General features: G+C 47.5%; 1 protein-coding gene and 1 long non-coding RNA gene across 2 annotated transcripts in view; one reads left to right on the forward strand and one right to left on the reverse strand.

Moving 5' to 3' along the window:
* KLF9 (KLF transcription factor 9) overlaps positions 1-17,144 on the reverse strand; it is a 30,545-nt gene extending 13,401 nt beyond the window's left edge. The window contains exon 1 of the mRNA XM_004048112.5: positions 14,376-17,144. Coding sequence (XP_004048160.1) covers positions 14,376-14,880 — 505 coding nt within the window. The 5' untranslated portion in view covers positions 14,881-17,144. The remainder of the gene's footprint in view (positions 1-14,375) is intronic.
* The window catches only part of LOC129524622 (uncharacterized), a 187,169-nt gene continuing 179,706 nt past the window's right edge, over positions 15,781-23,243 (forward strand). Inside the window, exon 1 of the long non-coding RNA XR_008668484.2 lies at positions 15,781-15,927. This is a non-coding gene — a long non-coding RNA (uncharacterized lncRNA). The remainder of the gene's footprint in view (positions 15,928-23,243) is intronic.

The raw sequence follows: 23,243 nt of genomic DNA on the forward strand, positions 1-23,243 counted from the left end.
GAACACTGAACTCAAAAATCATTCATTCAAAAGTCTCCTGTTTATCAGAAATATTGCTTTGCATGTAGATGTTCTGAACGAATAAAAATGTTAGATAGGCTTTGAAAGAATAATCCTGCCTGAATGCCATCCCATCATATTACTACCATTCGCTTCTGACCTCTCACTGAATCCTGCTTGTGATTTGGCTTCCGTTTATATTGTATTTGTTGATACAACAGAGACAGTGTAGGGCTTAGGTGTGAGATTTTACTTCCGGATCTCTGTGTTTATCTGTAGAAAGCAACTTGTCCTATGCTTTAGGTTCTGAAATGGGAAGTGGGTGTGTGTCTCTGACATCTGTATGCAGCACTTCCTCATTTAAGCATGTCAGAGTCTAAGAAGCAAGCATATCCAAATATCGTGCACACATTCCCAACCTCAGCTATCTGTGAGACAGCACATGCAGTTCCAGCAGACCTCAAACAAAAGACAGCAGATAACAGAATTTTTTTTTTTTTTTTTTTGAGATGGAGTCTTGCTGTGTCACCCAGGCTGGAGTGCAGTGGCACGATCTCGGCTCACTGCAACCTCTGCCTCCCGGGTTCAAGCAATTCTCGTGTCTCAGTCTCCCAAGTAGCTGGGATTACAGGCACCTGCCACCATGCCCAGCTAATTTTTGTATTTTTAGTAGAGACAGGTTTTCACCATGTTGGCCAGGCTGGTCTTGAACTCCTGACCTCAGGTGATCCTCCTGCCTTGGCCTTCCAAAGTGCTGAGATTATAAGGATGAGCCACCGTGCCCAGCTGACAACAGATTCTTGCCTCTTTAGGTTCTTGATTCAGCAAAAACTATACTTTTTTTTTTTTTTTTTTTTTTTCTGTGAGGCAAGGTCTTGCTCTGTCACCCAGTGATGTGATCTCGGCTCACTGCAGCCTCAACCTCCCAGGCTCAAGTGATCCTCCCACCTCAGCTTCCCAAGTAGCTGGACCACAGGTGCATGCCACCACACCCAACTAATTTTGTTTATTTTTTGTATAGTCAGGGGTCTTACTATGTAGTCCAGGCTGGTCTCAAACTCCTGGGCTCAAGTGATCCTCCTGTCTCAGCCTCCCAAAGTGCTGGGATTATGGCCGTGAGACACTGCACCTGGCCAAGAGCTGTCTTGAAGTCTCAGTTATATGGCCCTGCCTGAAAACTAAAAATAGTGCAGAGGCAAAATGCGGACCCTAAACATAAATTTTTAACACAATGAAGATCTGCCTCTTGGTGTAGTGTGATAAAAGATCATAAAAGTCAGAGTAACAGAATTTAGAGGTGAATGAAATCTTAGGGATCCTCCAAAGGCCCAGAAAGATGATGCAACCTCCCCACAACCACACAGCTAGCCCTTCAAAGACCAGACCCTGGCCCAGACTAGGTAATTCCTGCCATCCCAGACTATGCTGCCTTTGTTCAGCTATTTGTGGGGAACATAGATAATAAATATCTACCTAGGCATTAAATATTGAACAAGATATAAATGCCTAATGGCAAAGCTATCCCAAGAACAGATTCTTTGAATCTTTGCATTTTTGGTGATTTTTATCACCATGGAATTCAAACCTGTCATGTTTTAGATGAAGCCAACTCAGAGGGCAGATGACGTGCCCAAGGACGCCCTGCACAATAGTGTGTGACCAGATTAAAACCAGGTTTCAAATTGCTCCTTCAGTTTTATGCACAAAATGAGATTAGATGTGAAAGAAGAGCCCGGACTCAAACTAAAAGCACAGAGACTGACCTTTCACAGTGCCTTTTTTTCCAGTTCTCTGCCTTCCAGGCCCTTCCTTCCAAATGCATTGCCTCAGGGGGATCAGACATAGTTTAGGATAAATAAGTTGCCACTGAGCTTTAATTTTCAAAGTAGCATTTAGAAAACCTAAGTCCTTGAGCTTAAAAAAACTCTCAATTTGCCAGATCTTCCAACCAAGACATGAGGGGCAGAAAAAGAGAAAGACCTGGTAGGACTGTATTAGAGACACAGAGGTCTCTAAGAAATATCCAGGTCTTTATTCTCCTTGTAGAGACAGCCTTCGAGACATGCCTAGAGGAAGTGCCTTATACAAATAAGGTCCTCTTGAAAGCCCTACACAGGCCATGACACCTGAGGAGTTGGGGAGCTACCGCTGAGAGGGGTCTCAGTGTGCACACCCTTCTAAAGTGCAGGGTGGGGAAAAGGACTGTGTTCCTGAGCCCAAAACTGTGCTGTTGGAGAAATCCACAGGAGGACTGGGTCACAGTGCAAGGATCTAACACCCAGAGCCACTGATGTCAGCCTGTGAGGATGGGGACACAGGCAAGTGCATGACAGACGTGTCAGTGGACATCACCACAAGGTCAAAGGACAGCATGCAACATGGATGGCTCTCCCATGAGGCTGAAACAAGAGATAAGCCCCATGCCCACCAAACAGAAGATCACTCCCAGGGAAAGTAAAGGCAAGGGACCCCAAATCAGAGAGAGAACCCTGATTTTGCAAACATTTAGCCAAAAGAGAATACAATTTAATGCAGAAGTAACTGAGACCCTGAAATGCCAAGAAAAAGATTGTCCCCCAGCAGCGGAAATGGAGAGACTGACGCCTGATTAGTCAACACGTACTCTACCTGCTAGGCTGTGGCATTCATAAGGACTCATGGTGAAAAGTGATGCCACTCCAGCAAGTGTTTCCATCCAGCTTTTTCCCTCTGGGCTCAACCTCTGCACACTGTATGCACACCACAGTATGGCTGCAGTGGCCATAAATCCTACTCATACATGCCACATGGGCCACCAGCAGCTTTTCAAGCTTTTAACCCTTCTACTCCTGGGATGGAGTGAGCCACTAAGTCACATGGCTTGATGTTTGGCACCAAAGACCACAAAGAACTACAGGTCAGAGCTGTCCACCCTTCACAAAACAGCCCCCACTCAACCCTCCCCCTGAGATCTCAGAAAAGGAATATAGTCCCCTCTTTGGGCATGTATTCCTAGAGGGTGTTTTGAAATTTAGGAGCAAGCAGGGCTTTGAGAAGAAATGCCTCGGATTAGGCTGGGTGTAGTGACTCATTCCTGTAATCCCAACAGTTTGGGAGACTGGAGCAGGAGGATCACTTGAGGCCAGGAGTTCGAGACCAGCCTGAGCAATATAGCAAGATCCCATCTCCAAAAAAAAAATTTTTTTTTAATTAGCTGGGCATAGTGGTGTGTGCCTGTGGTCCCAGCTATTCAGGAGACCTAGGTGAGAGATCGCTTGAGCCAAGGAGCATGAGGATGCAATAAGCCGTGATTGCACCACTGCACTCCAGCCTGGGAGACAGAGTGAGACCCCATCTCAGGAAAACCAGCCTGGCCAACATGGTGAAACCCTGTCTCTACTAAAAATACAAAAATTAGCTGGGTACGATGGCTCATGCCTGTAATCCCAGCACTTTGGAAGGCCGAGGCCGGTGAATCACTTCAGGTCGGAAGTTCGAGACCATCCTGGCCAACATGGTGAAACCCTATCAACTACTAAAAATACACAAATTAGCTGGGTGTGGTGGCAGGCACCTGTAATCCCAGCTACTTAGGAGGCTGAGGCAGGAGAATCACATGAATCTGGGAGGCAGAGGGTACAGTGAGCTGAGATTGCACCACTGCACTCTAGTCTTGGCAACAGAGCAAGACTCCTTCACAAAAAAAAGAAAAAAAATTAGGCTGGCTGCAGTGGCTCACGCCTGTAATCCCAGCACTTTGGGAGGCCAAGGTGGGTGGATCACATGAGGCCAGGAGTTTGAGACCAGCCTGGCCAACATGGTAAAACCCCGTCTCTACTAAAAATACAAAAATGAGCTGGGTGTAGTGGCACGTCCCTGTAGTCCCAGCTACTCAGGAGGCTGAGGCAGGAGAATTGCTTGAATCCAGGAGGCGGAGGTTGCAGTGAGTGAGATCATGCCACTGCACTCCAGCCTGGGCAACAGAGCGAGACTGTCTCAAAAAAAAAAAAAATAAATAAAAATAAAATAAAATAAAATCAATTAGAAAAGAAAAAGAAAAAGAAATGCCTCAGGTTAGAGAAAATAGCCTATGTTTTTCACACTGGGAACCCCCCGCTTCAGTGGGATAATGCTCACTGAACAAGCATTTTGGGGCTGGCCATGAGTATGGATTGCAATACGAGAGAAAGCCAGCTGTTTGGTTGTCATTCTGCTTATTTTCCTTAAAACGGTAATGGTACAAAACTACTGTAGAATTACGGAGCACAGGGAGTTAAGTCACTTTTATGTGTTTTTGTTAAGTTGTTTTTAAGCTCTACTTTTTGCCTCTTATGATTTATTACAGTGTTTTTCTTGGGCATTGTGCACACTGAATACACTTCTGAATCTCAGTGGGAACTGCCATATAAACAGCTCGTCTTTGCATAGACTAGGCTTTTATCTATTAGCGTATAGGGTAATAAATGTTCCTGTAAACATGATTTGTTTCTCTGGACATTAAAATGGACAGACTGGAATTAAAACCAAGTCAATGGCTTTGAAGTTCACCCTGCTGCTGTTATACTTGTTCCATGTGAGGCTTTTGGTATTGGCTTCTAGAACATCCACTCAGGAGGGCCAGTGGGTGTTTGCTTAAGCATATGTAATACCTGTCAAAATCATCTATCTTCTGCAAAGACCCTCTGTACATTCACTTATGGCCTATCTTTTGGGTTGAACTCCAGAGATAGTTCGGAGCTCCTTCCCATCAAAAGGAAGAAAAATATATAGAAAAAAAAATATCGTACTGTTTGCCTCTCATTTTGTCAAACTCTGTTCTTTGGAAAATCCTGTTGGTAGTTATAAATGGGATGATAGCCAGACATGGTGGCTCACACATGTAATCCCAACACTTTGGGAGGCCGAGGCGGGTGGATCACCTGAGGTCAGGAGTTCAAGACAAGCCTGACCAACCTGGTGAAACCCCATCTCTACTAAAAATACAAAAATTAGCCTGGCATGGTGGGGTGTGGCAGTAATCCCAGCTACTCGGGAGGCTGAGGCACCAGAATGGCTTAAACCAGGGAGGTGGAGGTTGCAGTGAGCCGAGATTGTGCTGCTGCACTCCAGCCTGGGAAGCAGGGCGAGACTTTGTCTCAAAAAAATACAAATAAAAATAAATAACTAACTAAATGGGACGACAGAGAGAATAGGTGTTGGTTTTGCCTGTCTGGCATTTGTTCCCTTCTGGATAATAAATAACACATTAAATTTCCTTTTGGCAACAACTCCTTCCCCATTCTGGATATACGTAATTCCAGGGAGGGTGACCCCGCACCTCCAGACCCAGAGATTGGATGTGACCCAGTCATGCCACAGTGATTCATTTCAGGGATGGGGCACACAATCTGAACTAGTCATGGAGCTTAAAGCCTGGAACTTTTGCTGGAATCTTTGGGAATGGAAAACTATCTTTCCTTGGGGTTTGCTTAAGTGGCAGGATATGAGTCTGGAACTGCGGGCAGCCATCTCACCACTATTTGGAGACAGCCCCCACCAACCCCATGAATGAGGCTGTAGCAAAAGGCAGCAAAACTGAGCCATGGAGAGGCAGAAACTGAGTGCCTGTATCCACAGACACCGAAATGAGAGCTACCCCTAGATGTGTTTGTAACCTGAACCAATAAAGTTTCATTTTTTTTATTAAGCCAGTCCCTGTTTGGATTCTGTTGTCCTGACTAATACAGCTTTGGGCCCACAACCAGGTTATTTTTCAATGGGAAGGAAGCAGCTTCTGGATAACTATGGAAAATACAGAGTAGGTATGGTCAGAGTCCAAGATTTCTGCTGACACTCCTAACCGAGGTTCATGAAAACCAACCATAAGCCAGAGTCAGAACAACAAGAGTAGACAGCTGAAGACTGGTGGCTCTGCGACCAAACCCAAGAGAACCACGTAAAACACAGGGTCTCTTCCCACTGGCGGAAACCCAAGGGGTCCAGATCAGCAAGCATTCATGCCCAACTCCACCCACCTAGAGACAGACTAGGAAAATTCCAGTGTAACCTTGAACTACGTTAACTAACTCCCAGTCTGATTCCTCCTATTAAATGAGAAGAACAGCACCTTTCTATCTCACAGGATTGCTGTGAGTTTAAATGTGACAATGCATGTAAACCATTTAGCTTGGAACCTGACATATAATAAATGTTAGAAATTGTCATTATTATCACTATTAGCCACAAAATCCAAAGTGCCTGGTACCAGCATTTTACACAGCTTTTTGCATGTAAGTCACTCAATAAATAATTTAAGTGAATGAGATGGCTGGGTGCAGTGGCTCATGCCTGTAATGGGGGGAGAGTGCAGAGGTTGCAGTGAGCCAAGATCCTTCATGCCACTGCACTCCAGCCTCGGTGACAGAGTGAGACTCAGTCTCAAAATCATAATAATAATAATAATAAATAATTTAAGTGAATGAGGCAGTGCTGGACTAATCTGGAATTCTAAACAAAAATTCTAGGAATCAAGGGCTTCTGGAACACACACATAAATTCTTTATTTTTAATTATAATGGTGTGCTAAATGATTTAAACACCTCATCTGAATTAAGCTTCATAACAACTTCATAAATATATAATTACTGAGCTCCATTTTACAGATGAGAAACCTGAGGCTCAGAGAAGGTAAGTAGAGCCTGAGTTGTCATAAATAGAATGGTGGAGACAGGATTCAAAAACCCATGTCAGAAGGACCCAAAAGCCTGTGCTCTGACGACTCTATCTACTGTCTCTGTACTGAAGGTAAAGGCCCCCTCACATTCCAGTTCCTCAGTTTGACTGTTCAGTATGAAATAGGTCAGGCCTTACTCTTCATTTCTAACTGCCTGTCTTATGAAAGCTAGCTCTCTAGAAGACAGAGATGGTGAAACCTTTTCTTCTCCCTCTATTTCTTTGGGCCAAGATGATCTGTAATTTTGCTCCCGGTTCTAAAATGTCCAAAACTCCCAAGAGAGACTTTTGTGTTTTTGACCATTGCCTATTCCACTGGTTCCCACTTTGGTTCAAGTCAGGCCCTTTGGGAGATACTCCCTTCCACAAGGACGGAGGCTCAGCTTGGAAAAATGTTCAAACTTCATTGAATACATAACACCACTGACTGCATTTCAAATCCTTGTCACTAATTTTGTATGGCTTAAGCTCCCGTCTCTTAATCTATTTAAATAAATGTCCTCACTTTTTAAAAAGACTCAATCTGGCCAGTTAAGGATTGGCCTTTCTCCTGTTCAAATTCTCCTAGATTCCTTTCTCCTGTTCAAATTTGTGATCATTCTCAGTTTCATTAAAAAAATAAACAAATTCAAAGGCCCAGCAGCAGCAGCTCTGGCTTAGATCGTGAGCAAACTGGTTCTCTCAGCTCTAGAACCTTTAGATTTCAGATCCAGATTCTTCAATTCTCATCTCAGGATTCCAAAGTCAATTATGCCACACTAGAAACTGAGATTAAAAGAGAAGGCTTCGGGCACACCATCAAAAAGGCTTTGGACACACATGGCAATGAATGGCCTTGGAAGTTCCCATGTATTTAAAAAAAAAACAAAAACGGGTGCTTCTCACTCCCTCAGGGGGGATCACATTCTTATGAATAATAATGTTAGTCCTATTATTTGCTGAGGGGACTGCTTGACGCTGGGATTAAACGAATGTTTACTCGTGGCCTTAATGCATCAAAAAGGTATTAAAGTTTCAGGAGGATTCCAGGTAGGGAGTGGTAGGAAACCTCTCAGCAGCTCTGCCTTGGGCTGTTAAAGAGAGTGCTGCTCCCATAAAAAGGGCATAGGCCACCCCAGCTCACTCCACCTCTGCCCTTTCACTTGGTTAATTCCATGAAGCAGCCCTTTAAACTAAGGTGAAAAAGAAAAATGTTAACCATAGACTGAAGTCCCAGGAGAGCAAGGGGGGAAAAGAATTCAAATGAAAGTACTGCAAAGAATTCAAAATGAAGGAAAAATTCCTAGGCACCCGCAGAGCCAGGCTTGAAGCTAGGGGCTTTAGCATTTTCTGCTGACAAATGCTTCCAACTACCCAGTACCCTCATGAGCTGGTGAGGCTCTGGGAGATTACACATTATGACCACTCACATGCTAGTCAAGGCAGACAGGCAGCTTTTGAACCCTGGTGGTGTGCTTCAAAGCCCTCCAAGTCCCCCCAAAACATTTCAAGAGAACAATCCCCATCTCTCTGAGAAAGGGTGGGGATGTGCTTTCTTAAAGACAAAATGACGGATGTGATGACCTCCCAAGGTCACTTCCAACCTCCAAGTGCTATTCTTTTGATACTAACAACTGCTGCCACCAAGTGCTCTGAGTTAGGCCTAGGCCTGTGACTAACTTTCAACAAAAAGTGGGGCGGAGAGAGAGAGCCAGGATTGCTCAAAGACCACTGAAAGAGGATCTCACTTCTTTCCCTTTTTAACCATCTGTGGGGTTTTTTTCTTCGTCTTCCTTTTGCCCCTCCTTTCTGCGTGTGTTGCATAGAAACAGAAAGTGCCTTTGTACCAATTACTAGGCACTAATTTACGCTCTTCAGTGGGCGCTGGGCTTGCTGGAGAAACATTAGGAAAAGGTGGGAGGGTCGGATGTGGGGGAGGATTCTAGCAGTGGAGGAAGGAATGGCATGCTACAAGCTTTTTCTCCAAGCCTGAGAACAGCCAAAGGGAAAGAGAGAGAGAGAGAGAGAAAAAAAAAAAGAACACGGAAGATGTGGAAGTCAAGACTAACAAATGCGACAAAGCTTTTTTTTTTTTTTTAATGAAGAATGCTAATGATCATAAGGCATTCAGAAATCAAACTGATGGGATAGAAAGCAGGCTCCAACTAGAGCATGTCAGATTGTTTTAGGGGCTTCTGAAAGAGTGAAGACTGGGAAATCATCCGCCCACTTTTCTTCTCAATGAACTTACTAAGGAAAACCATTGTCAGCCATTTTCCCAATATGTCATATGATGTTTCTCCCTGGGAAGTTCAATCTGGGAATTTCCCACAGATGTTGCAGAATGACTAGTCCTTGGGATAAGCGTCAACAATTGAGACAGGAATGTAAATCTGACCCTCATGTTCAGAATCCAAGAATTCATTTCCCTGAATCCAAGAATTCATTTCCCTCAGCTTACATCTTTGTGTCTGAAGGTAATGGGGTGTCACCATCCAAGTGGCACTGTTTACTCTGGTACCTCCCTCTCTCACCCAGGAACCCACTTATACCCCTCCCCTCTCTCTTCTCACCACGCACAGAAGATGTGAGAGGAAAATCAAGGGAAACAGTGTGCGTACTCTGTAATTTGACTCCGCTTATGTTTTCTATCGTGAAACTGTAATCTTGCCAGCAGAAGATTCTCAGAGGCCCCCCGATTGTCTTTGCTAGGGCAGATAGATGGAGGATGACACAGGACAAATGGGAAATGAGTAAAGAAAGGCAACTGGGTGGCTCCTACCTTGTGACTAGCAATAAGAGCTGTAGGGTCCTAACAGCCTCCAGCCCCAGGGTCAGATTTCTGCAGAGAGCTTGGGCTGGGGGCTGAAGAACAGTCTGGGCATCTTTCACTTGATTCAAGGGAGTTTTACCCTCTTGTCTAAAACCCAGAAACAAACCCTACAGCAAACCCTTGCAGCCTTAGAAACCCATCCTCTATAGCTAGAAGCCATGTGTATGCAGCCTTTTGCATAGATTGTTATTCTTCCCTAACAGGATACTTGATATCACTCCTATTGCTGAGTGGGGTGAGGCAGTATCATCTCCCAGGGGGCAAAAATTGGTTCTGTGACAGGTGAAAAAAGTCTTAGCTATTACAACGATTTGTTGCCTTCGGAAGGGGGCATAGTCCATAAACAGCTCAAGTGTATCTGTGGAATTAAAATGTAATGGGGGAGGCCAGGCGCAGTGGCTCACACCTGTAATCCCAGAACTTTGTGAGGCCGAGGTGAGCAGATCACTTGAAGTCAGGAGTTTGAGACTAGCCCGGCCAACATGGTGAAACCCTGTCTCTACAAAAAATGCAAAAAATTAGCCGAGTGTGGTGGCACACACCCATAATCCCAGCTACTCTGGAGGCTGAGGCAGGAGGATCAGTAATGGAGGGGACAATTATGGAAAAAGGGTAGAGAAGCAGTTACCTGTGCAAGCCCCACTCAGGCCTAGTTGTACATCTATGTTGGATGAAGCAAGTTGGGTTATGAAATGCCATTCCACATCACTCTGGGGAGCCCTCTGAAAAGAAGAATGGGGTAGAGAGAATGTGTCCCTAAGGATCCAGGTACAGGGCTTCCGTTCCACTCACGAAGAGAAGAGACGGTGGTAAGGGCTGGGCAGGGCCTACTTAATGGGCAGCCCAGTGAGCTAAGGCCCCTTAGTCTAGGGCAAGGCCTTGCTCTGTCCCTAAGGCCCCACCTCCCAGGCAATGAAGTGAGTTTTTCCTGATACCTCCGATGACCTCAGACTCTCCTTGACCAAACAGTTGACTCCAAAACCTTTTACAGTAATTAAGGGAGAAGAGTGAAAGCAGCTCAGGGCAACCTCATGCCTTTAAGCAAAATTCCCACCTAAGTTAGAGTTGGCTAGTGATGGACATTCCTAGAGGGACCAAAAAAATCTGTTTTCCATATTGGAGGACAACTTCTACTACGGAGGCTATCCAGGTCCCTCACACCAAGTATGCCAAGGATCCCAAGAATGTGTTCGAAGAGGCTAAGGAGCAGAAGCCGCCACTCCGGGCTTTTGTAGCCCCCATCTCTCCTGGTTTTTATGTGAGCCTCCTTTTGCACTATATATATATATATACACACACACACATATATATGTGTATATATATATGTATATATATGTGTATATATATATACGTATATATATATATACTGAAAAATATTTTTTCATAGAACTGGGGTGTCATGGTTGGAATTTGGGGTTTTCTGATCTTCAGAATCCTATAACCAGTGTTATCAAACTCAACCCATTGTTACCACTTGGCAATATCTGACTTAAGCCCCTCCAAAAAGAGAATAAGATGGCACCTGGCACAGAAACAAGGCCTAACGTTTCTGTCATCCAGATATCAACCCAGCATGATTCAACATCAGCCTGTTCTGATGACTTCCGAGCTGGAATTAGAATGTAGTTGTTTCCTTATAACACTGCCTTTACCACCCGCCCCCCAAAATCTGCCCATACTCTATGTGAAAGGTATCCACAAAGTCAGGAGACTTAGGATACATAAACTTCATGTTAATTACATTTTCAAATAATATGCTTGATATATTTTCATATAAAATACTCTAATAGTTCTAAAATTAATCTGAAACAGTACAAATAAATACATCATAAAGTGTCCAAAAAGTCTGAAGAAAAACAAACTGAACATACTATTTGAAAATGTAAATTAACATACTGCTTAAAAATAAGTTTATCCAGTGTTTCCTGATTTTTAAGGTGACGTTCTGTACATTATTCACAAACCACAGGACCCAGCATTTCTCAAGAGGTTACTGTGTGTGGAACCCTACCAGGTGCTTTATAGATGTTATCTTTGCACAAGAACCTGTGACTTGAGGATAGTAGCCCTCCCTTGTGGATTAAGAAAGTGAGGCTTAAACAAAGCAGAGGTTGCAAACTTAAATGCCAAAAGAGATCCTGTAAATGATTAAAATACGAGGTACTGCCCCATATCATGATCAGTTCAAGCCAATTGTTGCTAGGCAGGAATTCAGGCCCAGTTTTGCCAGATCTTTTGATTTTTCCAGACAAGCCAGAAATCTGGATTCATGCTATAATCCTCTGATTTTTAGATGTTGGTAACTAATTAAATTTTTATAAACCCTGTGTTGGCCAAGCCAAACAAATCTGCAAAGCAAATTCAGCAGCAAGCCTCCGGTTTGCAAACTCTGAATTAAAGTAACTTCCTTATGGTCTCAAATGAGAAAACAATAGGACAAATCAGAACCCAGCTCAGTCGGCCTCAACTGTGTCGTTCCTCCCAGCACACTACAGAAGTAGCAGCACTGAATTAGAAGAAAATCTGTTTGAATGATTCAACTTCTAAAGCTGGTGTAGAAGTGGTCTATGAAGTGGCAGCTGTATGTGTCTCTACAAGGAAGTGAGCAAGCTGGAGGGTTTCTTGAGGGAATGTTAGCAGCACTAAGCAAGGGGGTGTGGCAGGGAGTTTAGCTCTTAAAATCTTCACAGAATGCAGACATTCCAAATGCCATCTCTGCCCACCTTCTTGATTTAACACCAGCAGAAAGAAAATTAGGAAAGCTCCTTACCCTACCCTAAAGTCAATTTAAATTGAAGTTGTATCTGAAACTTCCAAATGCATGAGACCTCCAAGTCTCTTATTTAAAGTAACCTTAACACATACCTCCTCTAGCAGGAATACACTTCTGACAATATTAACCCAGGCTGAGGTTTTGTTCAACCATGCACTAAGATTAGAGATCCCCAAAACATAGGCACCTGCAATCACCATACCCCTAGGTTCAAAGGACTGACTGTAGCACTTAAAGCTGAATGAACATCTCACTTCGTTTTCCACTCCTGACTGGGAAAAAGGTTCTCCTGAAACAGCTGAGCCGAATGACTTGCCTTATGGAGAATTAAGGAGCAGCACGCATGCACGCACACAGAAGCAGCCATTTCTATAAATGCCTGAGAAAAATCACTCAGCCGAATGGCCCAGAACGCTGGAAACCCTATTCCTGAGTCGGACAGACTCTGGCAGCTCACAGAGGAACTGCAGGCCTCCCTGGCTGCACGACTGGGCAGCTCCCTGAAGGAGAAAATGCCTTTGCTCAAGGTGGCAGTGGGTGTCGATGGGAACAACTGAACTCCGGGAACATGGCTGACACAGCCAGGCCCGCCCAACAGCTGTTGGTGAGCAACACCCTCCAGTTAATATACCCCTACTTCACCCCCAGAGCCACACTAAAGGTCACATCCCCCAACACAGGCACATGCCTTTCAGCAACCTTACAGATACAAGCCTTAAAACGTGCTGTTTTATGGCAACCTAAATGATGACCCCAAACAGAACCTGATTTTGCATTAACCATGGAGGAAATTCAGTCTGATTCCGGTGCCAGCAGCCACCTCCACAAGAACAAGTTTCCAAAGGAAATGGAATGAGAAGCAGTTACGTGGCCTTTCTTTTAAAAAGGAAAGCAAAACAAAACAAAAAACCCCAATCAAGTATCATTTTTTTCCATGTATCATTTTTAAACCACAGGCCCAAGACCTCATCTTAAAAGTATCGAAGTATTACACCAAAAAATGACAACACTTTTCCAACTAACTCCAACAATACCCTCTCAAGCACGGTGTCACAGGACAGAGGCAAAAGGCTTATCTGAGAGGACCAAGCCCCGCTACCTCTGAATGGCGCTTGTAAAAGAACCGTTCCGAAGATGGTCAAGACAGCATGTCCAAATGTGAATGCTTTCCAACTTTTACCGTTCATGTTAAACACAACCAACAGAATTGGATGACCCAGGTCCCTGGAAGTCTCCAAAGCCCATTTTAAAAGGCAGATAGATGTCTTTCTGGCCACATTCATTTGTACGGCCATGCCTCTCACCCTCCCTGGGAGGAACTATTCCCTGAGGCCTCCAGAACCGCCCAACATTCATTACCAAGCCTTGACCTCCGGCAAGGACCACACCTCCCTGCAAACCGCGATTCAGGGGTGGAGGGTGCGACCTAAGTCACATGGCCAAAAAAAAAAAAAAAAAGTCAGCTCTGAAACCTGGCTCATTAGGAGGACTAAAGAGTGAAGTTAACCACCATTACTTGATCAGACTCCTCTGCTGCCTGAAGCCGGGTTATTTACAACCTCTCGGGGGACTCCCAGCCAAATTTAAAACCACCTTGGCAAGCCCAAAAAAGTAGCAGGCATCCAGTTAAATGAGTCCTTAGTCATCCCTAAAAGGCTCGAAGTAAAGTGCGCCGCGTCCCCCCTCGGTTTCAACCACTTCTCTGCAACCCGACAAGAGAATTAAATAAAAGATACGCCATCTGACTTCCCCGCTGCCAGCGTCTCCCAGGTGGGGTGGCCCCACCGTCGCGGGGTGCGGGAGTCCCGGGGGCGGGGCGGGACAGGGGAGGGGCGGACACCACTCCCCGCGAAGCCACGCACCGCACTCGCTCTGCCCGCTAGTTTAAGGCTCTCCGTGGCTCCCGGAGGCCGGGGACAATTAAGGAGAGAGTGAGCTTTCCGCCAATGCACATTTAAATTATTTAAAGAGTTAAACCGCATCTTATCCAACATGTTTGCACCCTTTCGGCCGACTGCAGTGTCCCGAACGCCCAGGAACGCTGCCTGGCCAAAGGTTAACTAACCCCAGAGCTCCGGGGGAGAGGGCGACGCCGCTAACCTGTATGCACTCTGTAATGGGCTTTGAGATGGGAGGATTTTCCATAGACTTTCCCACAGCCACTGTAGGGGCACTTGTGCCTCTTTTCGGAGGCGTGTTTCCCCTTCGCAGCCACTCCAGGGTGGAGGAGGGAGAGCGGGCTGGGCGCGCTGCCAGGATCCTGTCTCTCCTCCGGGCTGTGGGAAGGACTCGACCCAGATTCGGTGGTCACGTCGCTGTCGGATCCCATATCCTCATCTGGACTTTCCAGACTGTCGCTGCACACGGAGGGGGTCTGGATGGGTCGGTACTTGTTCAGGTCCAACAAGCTCTTGGCGATGGTGACCAGTGTGCAGTAATCCTTCCAGGTGTCCCCCGGGTCACCGTGCTCCTTGGTCACCTCGCGCTCAGGTAGTCGCAGCCGCTCGGCGTCCGGAGCGACCCCATGCTCCGGCACCGCAGCGCGGTTCGAAATGGAAACCAGACACTGGGCAGCCACGAAGTCCATGTAGGCGGCCGCGGACATGGTGCGGGCGACGGCAGCCCAGGCGGCGCGGACAAACTTGGTGGTGGCTGCGGAGGTTCGGCTCGCCCTGCCCTGGCCTCGGACGACGAGCGCGGCGCGGCGCGGCACGGCGCGGCGGCCAAGGGGGCGGGGGCGCGGGGCGCTTCCGACTCGCAGGAGCGCCGAGGCGACCTCAGCCCCTCATCTTTACGTAACCGGCAGCGCCTCCGCACGCAGCATCCACGGCCCCGGGCTCCGCCGCGCCGCCGCCTCTAGCCGCCGCCCCTGCCCCGCGCCGGCCGCGATCCCCCGACGGGCGCGCCGGCCCCTCTGAGCCGGCTCCCTTGGAAAGATGCCACACGTGGCGGTCGCAAGTTTATTCGACAGAAAACGCCCCCGAGGCGCTGGGAGAGGAAACTGCAAGAGAGGTGCACGCCCTCGGCCGCCTCTCCGTCGAGCCAAAGCCCCAGGACATTCACCCGATCACCCCGACGCGGGTGGCGAGGGCCCCGCCGAGCGCCAGGTCTAAGAGACACTTTTTCCCGAGTCCACTGACGGCTTCTGAACCCCTGCTCCGGCCGGTCCGCACCGTTCCGGCATTCTCTTGCTCAGTAACAATTTCGCAGAATCCCATCACGTCACAAACCAAACCCCCTCCAATTGGCCAGTGGGGAGGGTGATTCAACTCTGTTTACTTTCTCCCCCTGCCAGTCAGAACGGCCTTCGGTGGAGAGGTGCGTCTAGAACTGAGGCGTGCGGCCAATCCGACTGTTCCGTTTCGCTGCCTCGTGCTACCCCTACAGCCTCGAACACTGACATTTAAAAGGGTAACAGCTGGGAGGCAGGGAAGGGGCAGCCGCACACTTTCGGAGTGCCTCGCGGTCCCGTGGCCGGTCCGGGCCTCCTGGCTCACGTTCCGGCTTGCGGAGCTCTGGGACACATCTTTCCTAGTCAGTTGCGCTCGTTCCTATGGCAAAAGAGAACTTCAGCTTCGGTTTTCCAGCTCCCAAACAGTTAAGTGACTTCCTGCAAACGCTACAGTCCCAGCAACCAGCCTTCCAATCAAAAGTAAGTTGGTTGATGTCACTGGCATTGGCTCGGCCAATCAGAAGGGCGTTCCGAAAGCAAGCGCTCGACACTTGTAAACGCGAAGAGCTGTAGTGAAACTGGACACATCTTTGTATTTTGTGTTGCTGGTAGTAAATTTGAGTTATGGATGAGAGGACAGGGGTGATGAATAAATGCAGTGTGAATCTATAATTTAAAAAACCCCATTATGTCAGGATAAGTCCAAGAATAAACACAAATGAGTAAGAATTCGTTTTGTTATATATTTTGTGGATGCAGCATACTTTGGGGCAGATGTTTAAAAATTCTTCCATCCAATACATTAACTATGACCAATTCATCTTAAAAATGCAGTGCTAACAAAAGTTCTGGTTTTACAGCATAGCCTTTTTACTGCCTGAGATTCTTCCATTGAAACATCCCATCTTTGCTTGTCATGTCTCTTAATTCCTCTACTTCTCCGGTGCAATTTAGTCTAAATAAATTCTTTTAGCTTTATTTGGAAGCTATTTTTAACCCACTTTCAGAAAAACGGAGACAAAAACCATTCATTTGTGTAACTTTTATAAAAAACCCACCATTCTTAGCTCTTTTTCTTTCCAGAGCCCCTGCATGGTTTTTAGGACATGTTTCTCTTCCCTCACTTCACAAATGTGGAGACTGAGTTACAGAGAAGTGACTTATTTATGTTATTAGACAGATAATGACAGAACTCAATAGAAACCACAAGTCTCCTGATTTCTAGCTCTTTGTGCTTGCAACTAAGGCCTTTTGGTTTTGTGAAATATTAACTGTGCGGAACAGATTTTTAGGGACTGGAACAAGCCGGAAATCCTTAGCCATGGAATACTGTGGCATTACTTGGTCAACAATTAGTATGGGTCTTGGAGTCTGATTAACTTGGTTTACCCCTCCGTCTGAATTAACGATGTGGTTGTTTTCCATCTTGATAGCTAGAAAAGAATCTAGGGCTAGTTCTTTTTGCAAGAGGCATACTGTCAGCACAATTCATTAAAAATAATTCACTTTTGTGAATGTGAGAGGTACCTGATTCTATGTGATGCGGATTCAGTGAGTTCCAACCCTGACCCCCACTGGCTATTAACCTTTGTTAAGAGAAAGTTACACCAGGTTCTGGTCTCCGAGGCAAGTGTCTCAAATTGACTCTACCAATATAAGGTCTACAGTAGTTTCTTTTGACTTTGTTTTTAAAGTGGCACATCAAAAAAAAAAAATTAAAAAAAAAAAGTTAGCCAGGCATGGTGGCTCGCACTTGTAGTCCCAGCTACTCAGGAGGCTGAGGCTGAAGGACTGCGTCAGCCTAGGTCAAGGCTGCAGTGAGCCCTGATTACACCACTGTACTACTCCAGCCTGGGCAACAGAGCAAGGCCCTGTTTTTTTTTTTTTTTTTTTTTAAATCATAACTAAGGGTGGCTCAGGTAAGTAAGAGTATAATAGATTTTAATTAAAAAATAACAAACCTGACAAGACCAGTTCAGTAAAAGTGTACAGCTTAAAAAAATAAAGAAAACAACAACAAAAATATTAAAGTGGTACAGGGAAGATATTGCAGTAGGTGACTGCAGGTGGAAGAAAGGTGTAGTTAGGGGATACTGGGCAACCAAGAATATCATCACCATCAGCATCATTATCACCGACCCCTTTCATGGAGGGCTTACTCTGTGTCAGGCCCTGTACCAAGCACCCTGCATGCATCCATGTAAGGTAGGTATACAGTGTATAAAAAACTCCAAGCCATCTTGGAGTTCTTGCATTTTTAGAACTTAATCTCTTAATTTTAGAAAAGAATTCACTGAAGCCCAGGGGAATTTGCCTACTTCATGATTTTTCTGGGACAAATTTTGTCCCCTAGGATACACGATCACTTAGAAATTGCACCTTTGCCTGCCTCCTTAAGGCCCAGTGCACATACCAGCGGGATCTCTCCAGGATTTCTATGATCATGGCCTGTACAACCCCTCAGACTTGCATTTTAACTGGGATTGTACTGGTGAAACAGACTGCTCGGGCCTGGACATCTATAGACAGCCCTAGGACCACCATCATCATTATTCCAGAATAGAGGAAAAGTCTGTATCTTTCCTTGAAGATTATATAATCCAGGAATTTGAATACATCAGTCACTTTAGGTTTTTTAAAAATATAAACTTTTCCCTTCCTTACTCCTTGCCAGCTTTTCTTTAATTCCCTTTAATTTCACTTTGTTTGAACTGGACATAAACACTGAATTCTCCAAACTCACTCATTTCAGAGTTACAAAAGAAAGTAATAAAAGAAAACTGAGATTTCATCTACATGAATTTCTCACACATTTACAAACATAACTGCTGCTTGACTTGATTTAGAATATCTTTTTAAACCCAGCAATTCTAGAACTGTAAAATGCTTTCTCTTTTTTCTCCTTTTCCACTCATTCATTCTCCAGATATTTATGTTCCTGGCAATGAGCTAGGCATGGGGGAATACAGAAATGAAAAGAGACTCTGTCCTCCATGAAGTTTATATGTTAAAAACGTACATATAAAATAACATATCAGCAAATAATAATTTCTATGTCAGGATTTTTTTCTTGTATTTTCAACAGTGAAGTTTCCTTGGGGGTGTTGGAATGCGTATTATAATAGTTTTATGATTAAAACCAGCTTGGGCTGTTTTGCCAGCATGTGGTTGTCCCAATTAAATGTTGGCAAAATAAATGATCCCAAATTAATATGAATCATTCCTAATTAAACGAATTTATCACTAAAGTATATATTATGCCACATAAATGTAAGAGGGCTGTTTTCCCCCAAGTTAGTCTTTGTAAATACACATTTTCAAAATCCAAACAAACCAACCGGAAGGAGCATGAAAATTCAGACTGTAAGTGTGCTTCTAGTTTATGCTTTCCTCTCTGAATTCTGCCTAAGAATTTGCTTTATTATCCAAGTTCTCAAAACAATGGCTTATGGGCCTGTAGCCAGAACATATAAGCCTTGTTTTCTGTGCATCCTAAAATAATTACAGTATTATCATTATTAGCTCTAATAAGAAGTAGTGCCTACAGTCAGCTGTTTCAGCGTTGTAGACCACTGTGAGGAGCTGGCCTCTGGGTCTGAGATAAACTCTGTAACCTCAGACAATCTCTGGGAGCTATTTCCTTATCTGTAAATTGATGAGATTAGATTAATAAATCTCCAATAGTTCCTCCCAAACTCCAAACACTCAAGGGATCTAAAACAAAAGAAAAAAAAATCCTAGAGAAAAAAACTGGGGCAAGACTTGGGTTCTTTAAATACCATCTCATCTGCTGTACATCTACAAATACTGCTCTTTATGGCAGTGAAGGTCAGAAAACCTTAAATCAACATTTAATGGATAGCAGACACAAATATAAATGTGTTCAAAATCCCTTCCTTAATTTTATGGTCTCGATTTTTCTTTCTTCAAGCTGGTTTGTAGAAAGTGGAATGGGGGTTCAAATAACCTATTCTTTTTCCGTGGTAAATTTTATTATTTTATTTATTTATTTATTTATTTTTGAGACAGTCTCGCTCTGTCGCCCAGGCTGGAGTGCAATGGCACGATCTCGGTTCACTGCAACAACCCCCGCCTCCCGGGTTCAAGCGATTCTCCTGCCTCAGCCTCCCCAGTAGCTGGGATTACAGGCATGCGCCACAATGCCCGGCTAATTTTTGTATTTTTAGTAAAGATGGGATTTCGCCATGTTGGCCAGGCTGGTCTCGAACTCCTGACCTCAGGTGATCCGCCCACCTCTGCCTTCCAAAGCGCTGGGATTAACAGGCGTGAGCCACCGCGCCTGGCCCAAGGTAAATTTTTCACCCTAGCGGGGAGTAAGGTACTTCCTGGCATATGCAGCACAGATTCCCAGGCCCCTCCCCTGGAGATTTTTATTCAAACTGTGCCCCAAGGCAGGGTTTCCCCACCTTGCAGGGTGGAGCTAATCACCTGGCGCTCGATTTAAAATACAGATTGCCGGGTGTCACCCCTGCTCAAGGACCAGGGAAGTTCAGGCTAAAATCACACTCTGTAGGTATTGGGTTCTGCCAGTTCTGGCTTTTCTCACTCTTTCCTGCTGGGAGGGGTGGACCGTGCCGGGCAGAACTGCCAGCCTCCAGGCGGGAAGGAAGGAGGAGAACAGATGGCCCACTGGGGGTAGAGGATCACGTGTTGGACCTCATTCTGGGCTGGATCCAGACCTCTCCCTTTCAAGGCCCTGCCCCTCCAGCTCCAGCGACCCCACCTAGGCACACGGAACATATGTGGAGGAAACCAGTGTTCATTTTGTTGAAAGCAGGGGAATTAGAGAAGGAGGCGAGCTTGAGGAGGGGAGAGGCGGGGCTAAAGGGATAAAGCTTCCAACAATGGCAATGTTCCTGGATTTTGAAATACAATCAGGTAAAGCCCAATCTGGTGGAACGCCCGTGGCCATAATGACAGCTAACACCCAGGGGCTGGAGGAGGAAGAGCGCTCAGGCAAGCGCGAAAACTTGCACGCCGCCCTACTTTGCTCCCGCCCCACTTAGCAGCCTTCCGCAAAACTCCAGCCCTCTCCTCTGCAGCGCAGAAAGGCCGCCCGTTCATGCATATGCAGGAGGATAAGTTTAGCTCGCAGCCCCCCGCGCTCCGACCGGCCCAGCGCGGCACTCGGTGAATCACCCGCGCTCGGGGGCGGGCGCTCGGCTCCGGCCGCGGACTGGCAGGCGACTGAGCCACTCGTGGACCGCGCGCCCCGGCCTGGCATCGCCCTTTTAAAAAGTCTTCCGCAGGCTGCCGCCGCCGCAGCAGCCTGAGGAGGCGAGTTCATCTGAGGACAGTCCCAGTTCTCAGAAATCCCTTCCCTGCTGGAACATCAAGCTCCCTTTACTGCAGTTGAACAAACTGCCCTAGATTGGGGGACCAGGAACCCGCCCCAAACTCGTGCAAGGAGCTCCGGGCGCCCACGCCCACGTGAGCTAACCTTGAAATTAGCCCCTGCACCCGGGAGCGCGGGGGTGGGAGTGGGCGGGGACCGGGGGGGAGCCCCGCGCGGCCCAGGCCCTTGCTTTGCGCTCTCCGCGTGCACGTACCGCCCCCGCCACCCTGTTTCATAACTGGCGGTGTTGCATTTTTTTTCTTTTAATCTCCCGGGTAGATGGGTGTGGGGTGCCTGTGTTGGGGAGAGGGCAGGGCACCTTGGCCACCTTCCATCCCCCACGCCCGCGAGGAAGAGGAAAACCTGCCCTGCGGTCCTCCTGGGAACACTGCAGAGTAGGGTGTCGAGATGACATCAGCTTCTAAACATAGCCAGCACCGCACCCCAACTCCATGGGCTGCGGGGGTGGGGAGGGAGTGGGGGAGGCGGGTGCTGCTGTCCCCGGGCGGGGCGTGGCGGGCAGGCCGGCCAGGCTGTGCGGGAGGAGATGACTTTGCAGGAATTGCGCTCCCAGAGTTTGCAGGCAGATCTCTCCCGCGATGGCCCGGCCAAGGGTTTAGGAAACATTCCTGCCATTCCGTGCTCTCCCCTACCCCACAAGAACCACACGTACGCACACACGCACTCTTGGATCGAATGTGCCTTTATTTATAAATCAATCCAGCCCCAGCCCAGGTTCGGTCCGGTCCCGGGAGCACCTGCGCCCCGCGTCTGCCTTCAGGCTAAGCCTGCGAGGGGGTCGGTGTGGCCCTCCCAGTGAGTCAGAATGGGCTGTGTTTCCTGTGGTTGTTGTGGAACAGTTTGTCCTTTTTACTCCCCGCCCCCCCCCCCGCCCCGTCTCCACCCCCTTGGTAAATATAGCGCTCACGTTTCATCATCTCTTTGTCCAACGAGTGCCAGACACCCCGGCCCGCGGCCCCCGCCGCCTCCCTCCTCCTCTCCGCTCCGTTACCTCGCATAACCTCGCGCGGGCAGGCACCGGGCAGCAGCTCTCCCCGCGGCCGCGCCCGCCCGGCACCCAGCGCTTCCCGCCGCAGCACACCCCCAACCCATTCTTCTCCCCTCCCCTTCTTCCAGTTCCCCCTTCTGTACGGCCCCCATGCTCTTGTCCCACCCCCTCTACTCGGCGTCCGGGTACTGGGTCGAGACGTGTGTGGGTGTAGGGAGGTGGATAGCACTTTTCCGAGCCGTAGGCGTCACCCCTACGCCCAGGCCCAGGCCCAGTGCTGGATCCTGCACTTTCCCAACCTCCCCCTCCCAAGTTCCAAGGTTGCCCTCTGTTCCCCTCCCGAGCGCAGGTGACAAGCTGCTGAGACGGTGTCTGATTCACCGACAGCTGAACCAGCTACTGGTACTTGGGGGTGGGCGTTTGCTGAACCGTTTCCCTCCCACCTCCCCCAACCCCCTACCCCGGTGGGGAGCGGGCTGGAGGGTCGGAAGAGGCAAGGTGGATGACAGCCGAGAAGTGCGTGCCCGCTCTTCCCTCTCTCCCTCCTCCTCCCAGTTTCATTTCCACACATACAGCCACCCACCGGGGACCGGAGGCGGCTAGTGTTCTCTGAACGCCGGGAACTGGCTCTCTCTGTGGTCTCCTGTTTACTTCCCTCCTCCTCTTTTCCCCTCCCTTCTCCCCGCCCCCATCTCCCAGCGCCGCTTCCCGCCCAGAGCAGCTGGGGAACCTGCAGCTGAACACTGCAGTCATGGGACTTCCCTGGCCCCGAGCTGTGCCCCAGGTTTGCCCTGTCCTGTCCTGTCCTGCCTTGCCCTGTGTCCGCTTTTTTGGGGGCACTTATTTGTCCTGAAAAGGGTCTTGAGGCTCCCTATCCAGGAACGTGGAAGAGGTGACTGCTTCCCTCCCCCTTCCTCTCCTCCTGACTCCCCTGCCAGCTACCTTCCTGTGGGGGCCCTGCCTGGCTGTCTTTTTTGGCCAGGATTCTGGGCCACCCCCACGAGTGGCCACCTGTCCAGGGAGAAGTGGTGAGACAGCTAACGGTGTGTAAGAACTCTGCATCCAGGATGCTGCAGAGCTGGCTTCTTTGCCATCACAGACTGTCCTTTTCGTAACAGGGTGCCCCAAATTCTCTGCCGACCAAGGTTTTCAGGCAGAACCCCAAAACCTGCTCCTAGGGACACACCCTCTCCTTATGGAGTCTGGCAAAACCTTTCCTTTCAAAGCTTGCTTCACAGCGGGGAAGAATGCAGGCTCTCTCCCTAAGTAAGCTGAATGAACAAAGGACTCCAAGGAGGCCGTGGGGGTTCCAGCTCTGGGTGCCGCCTGCCTGAAGTTCACCCCATTTAAAAACCACCTCTTCACCACCACCCTCTGCTCCACTGCCATGGTTACCAGCTCCCTGTCCTTCCCAGCACAATGTTGCACAGA

This window comes from Gorilla gorilla, chromosome 13 (assembly GCF_029281585.2).
Source record: "Gorilla gorilla gorilla isolate KB3781 chromosome 13, NHGRI_mGorGor1-v2.1_pri, whole genome shotgun sequence".
Lineage (NCBI taxonomy): Eukaryota > Metazoa > Chordata > Mammalia > Primates > Hominidae > Gorilla > Gorilla gorilla.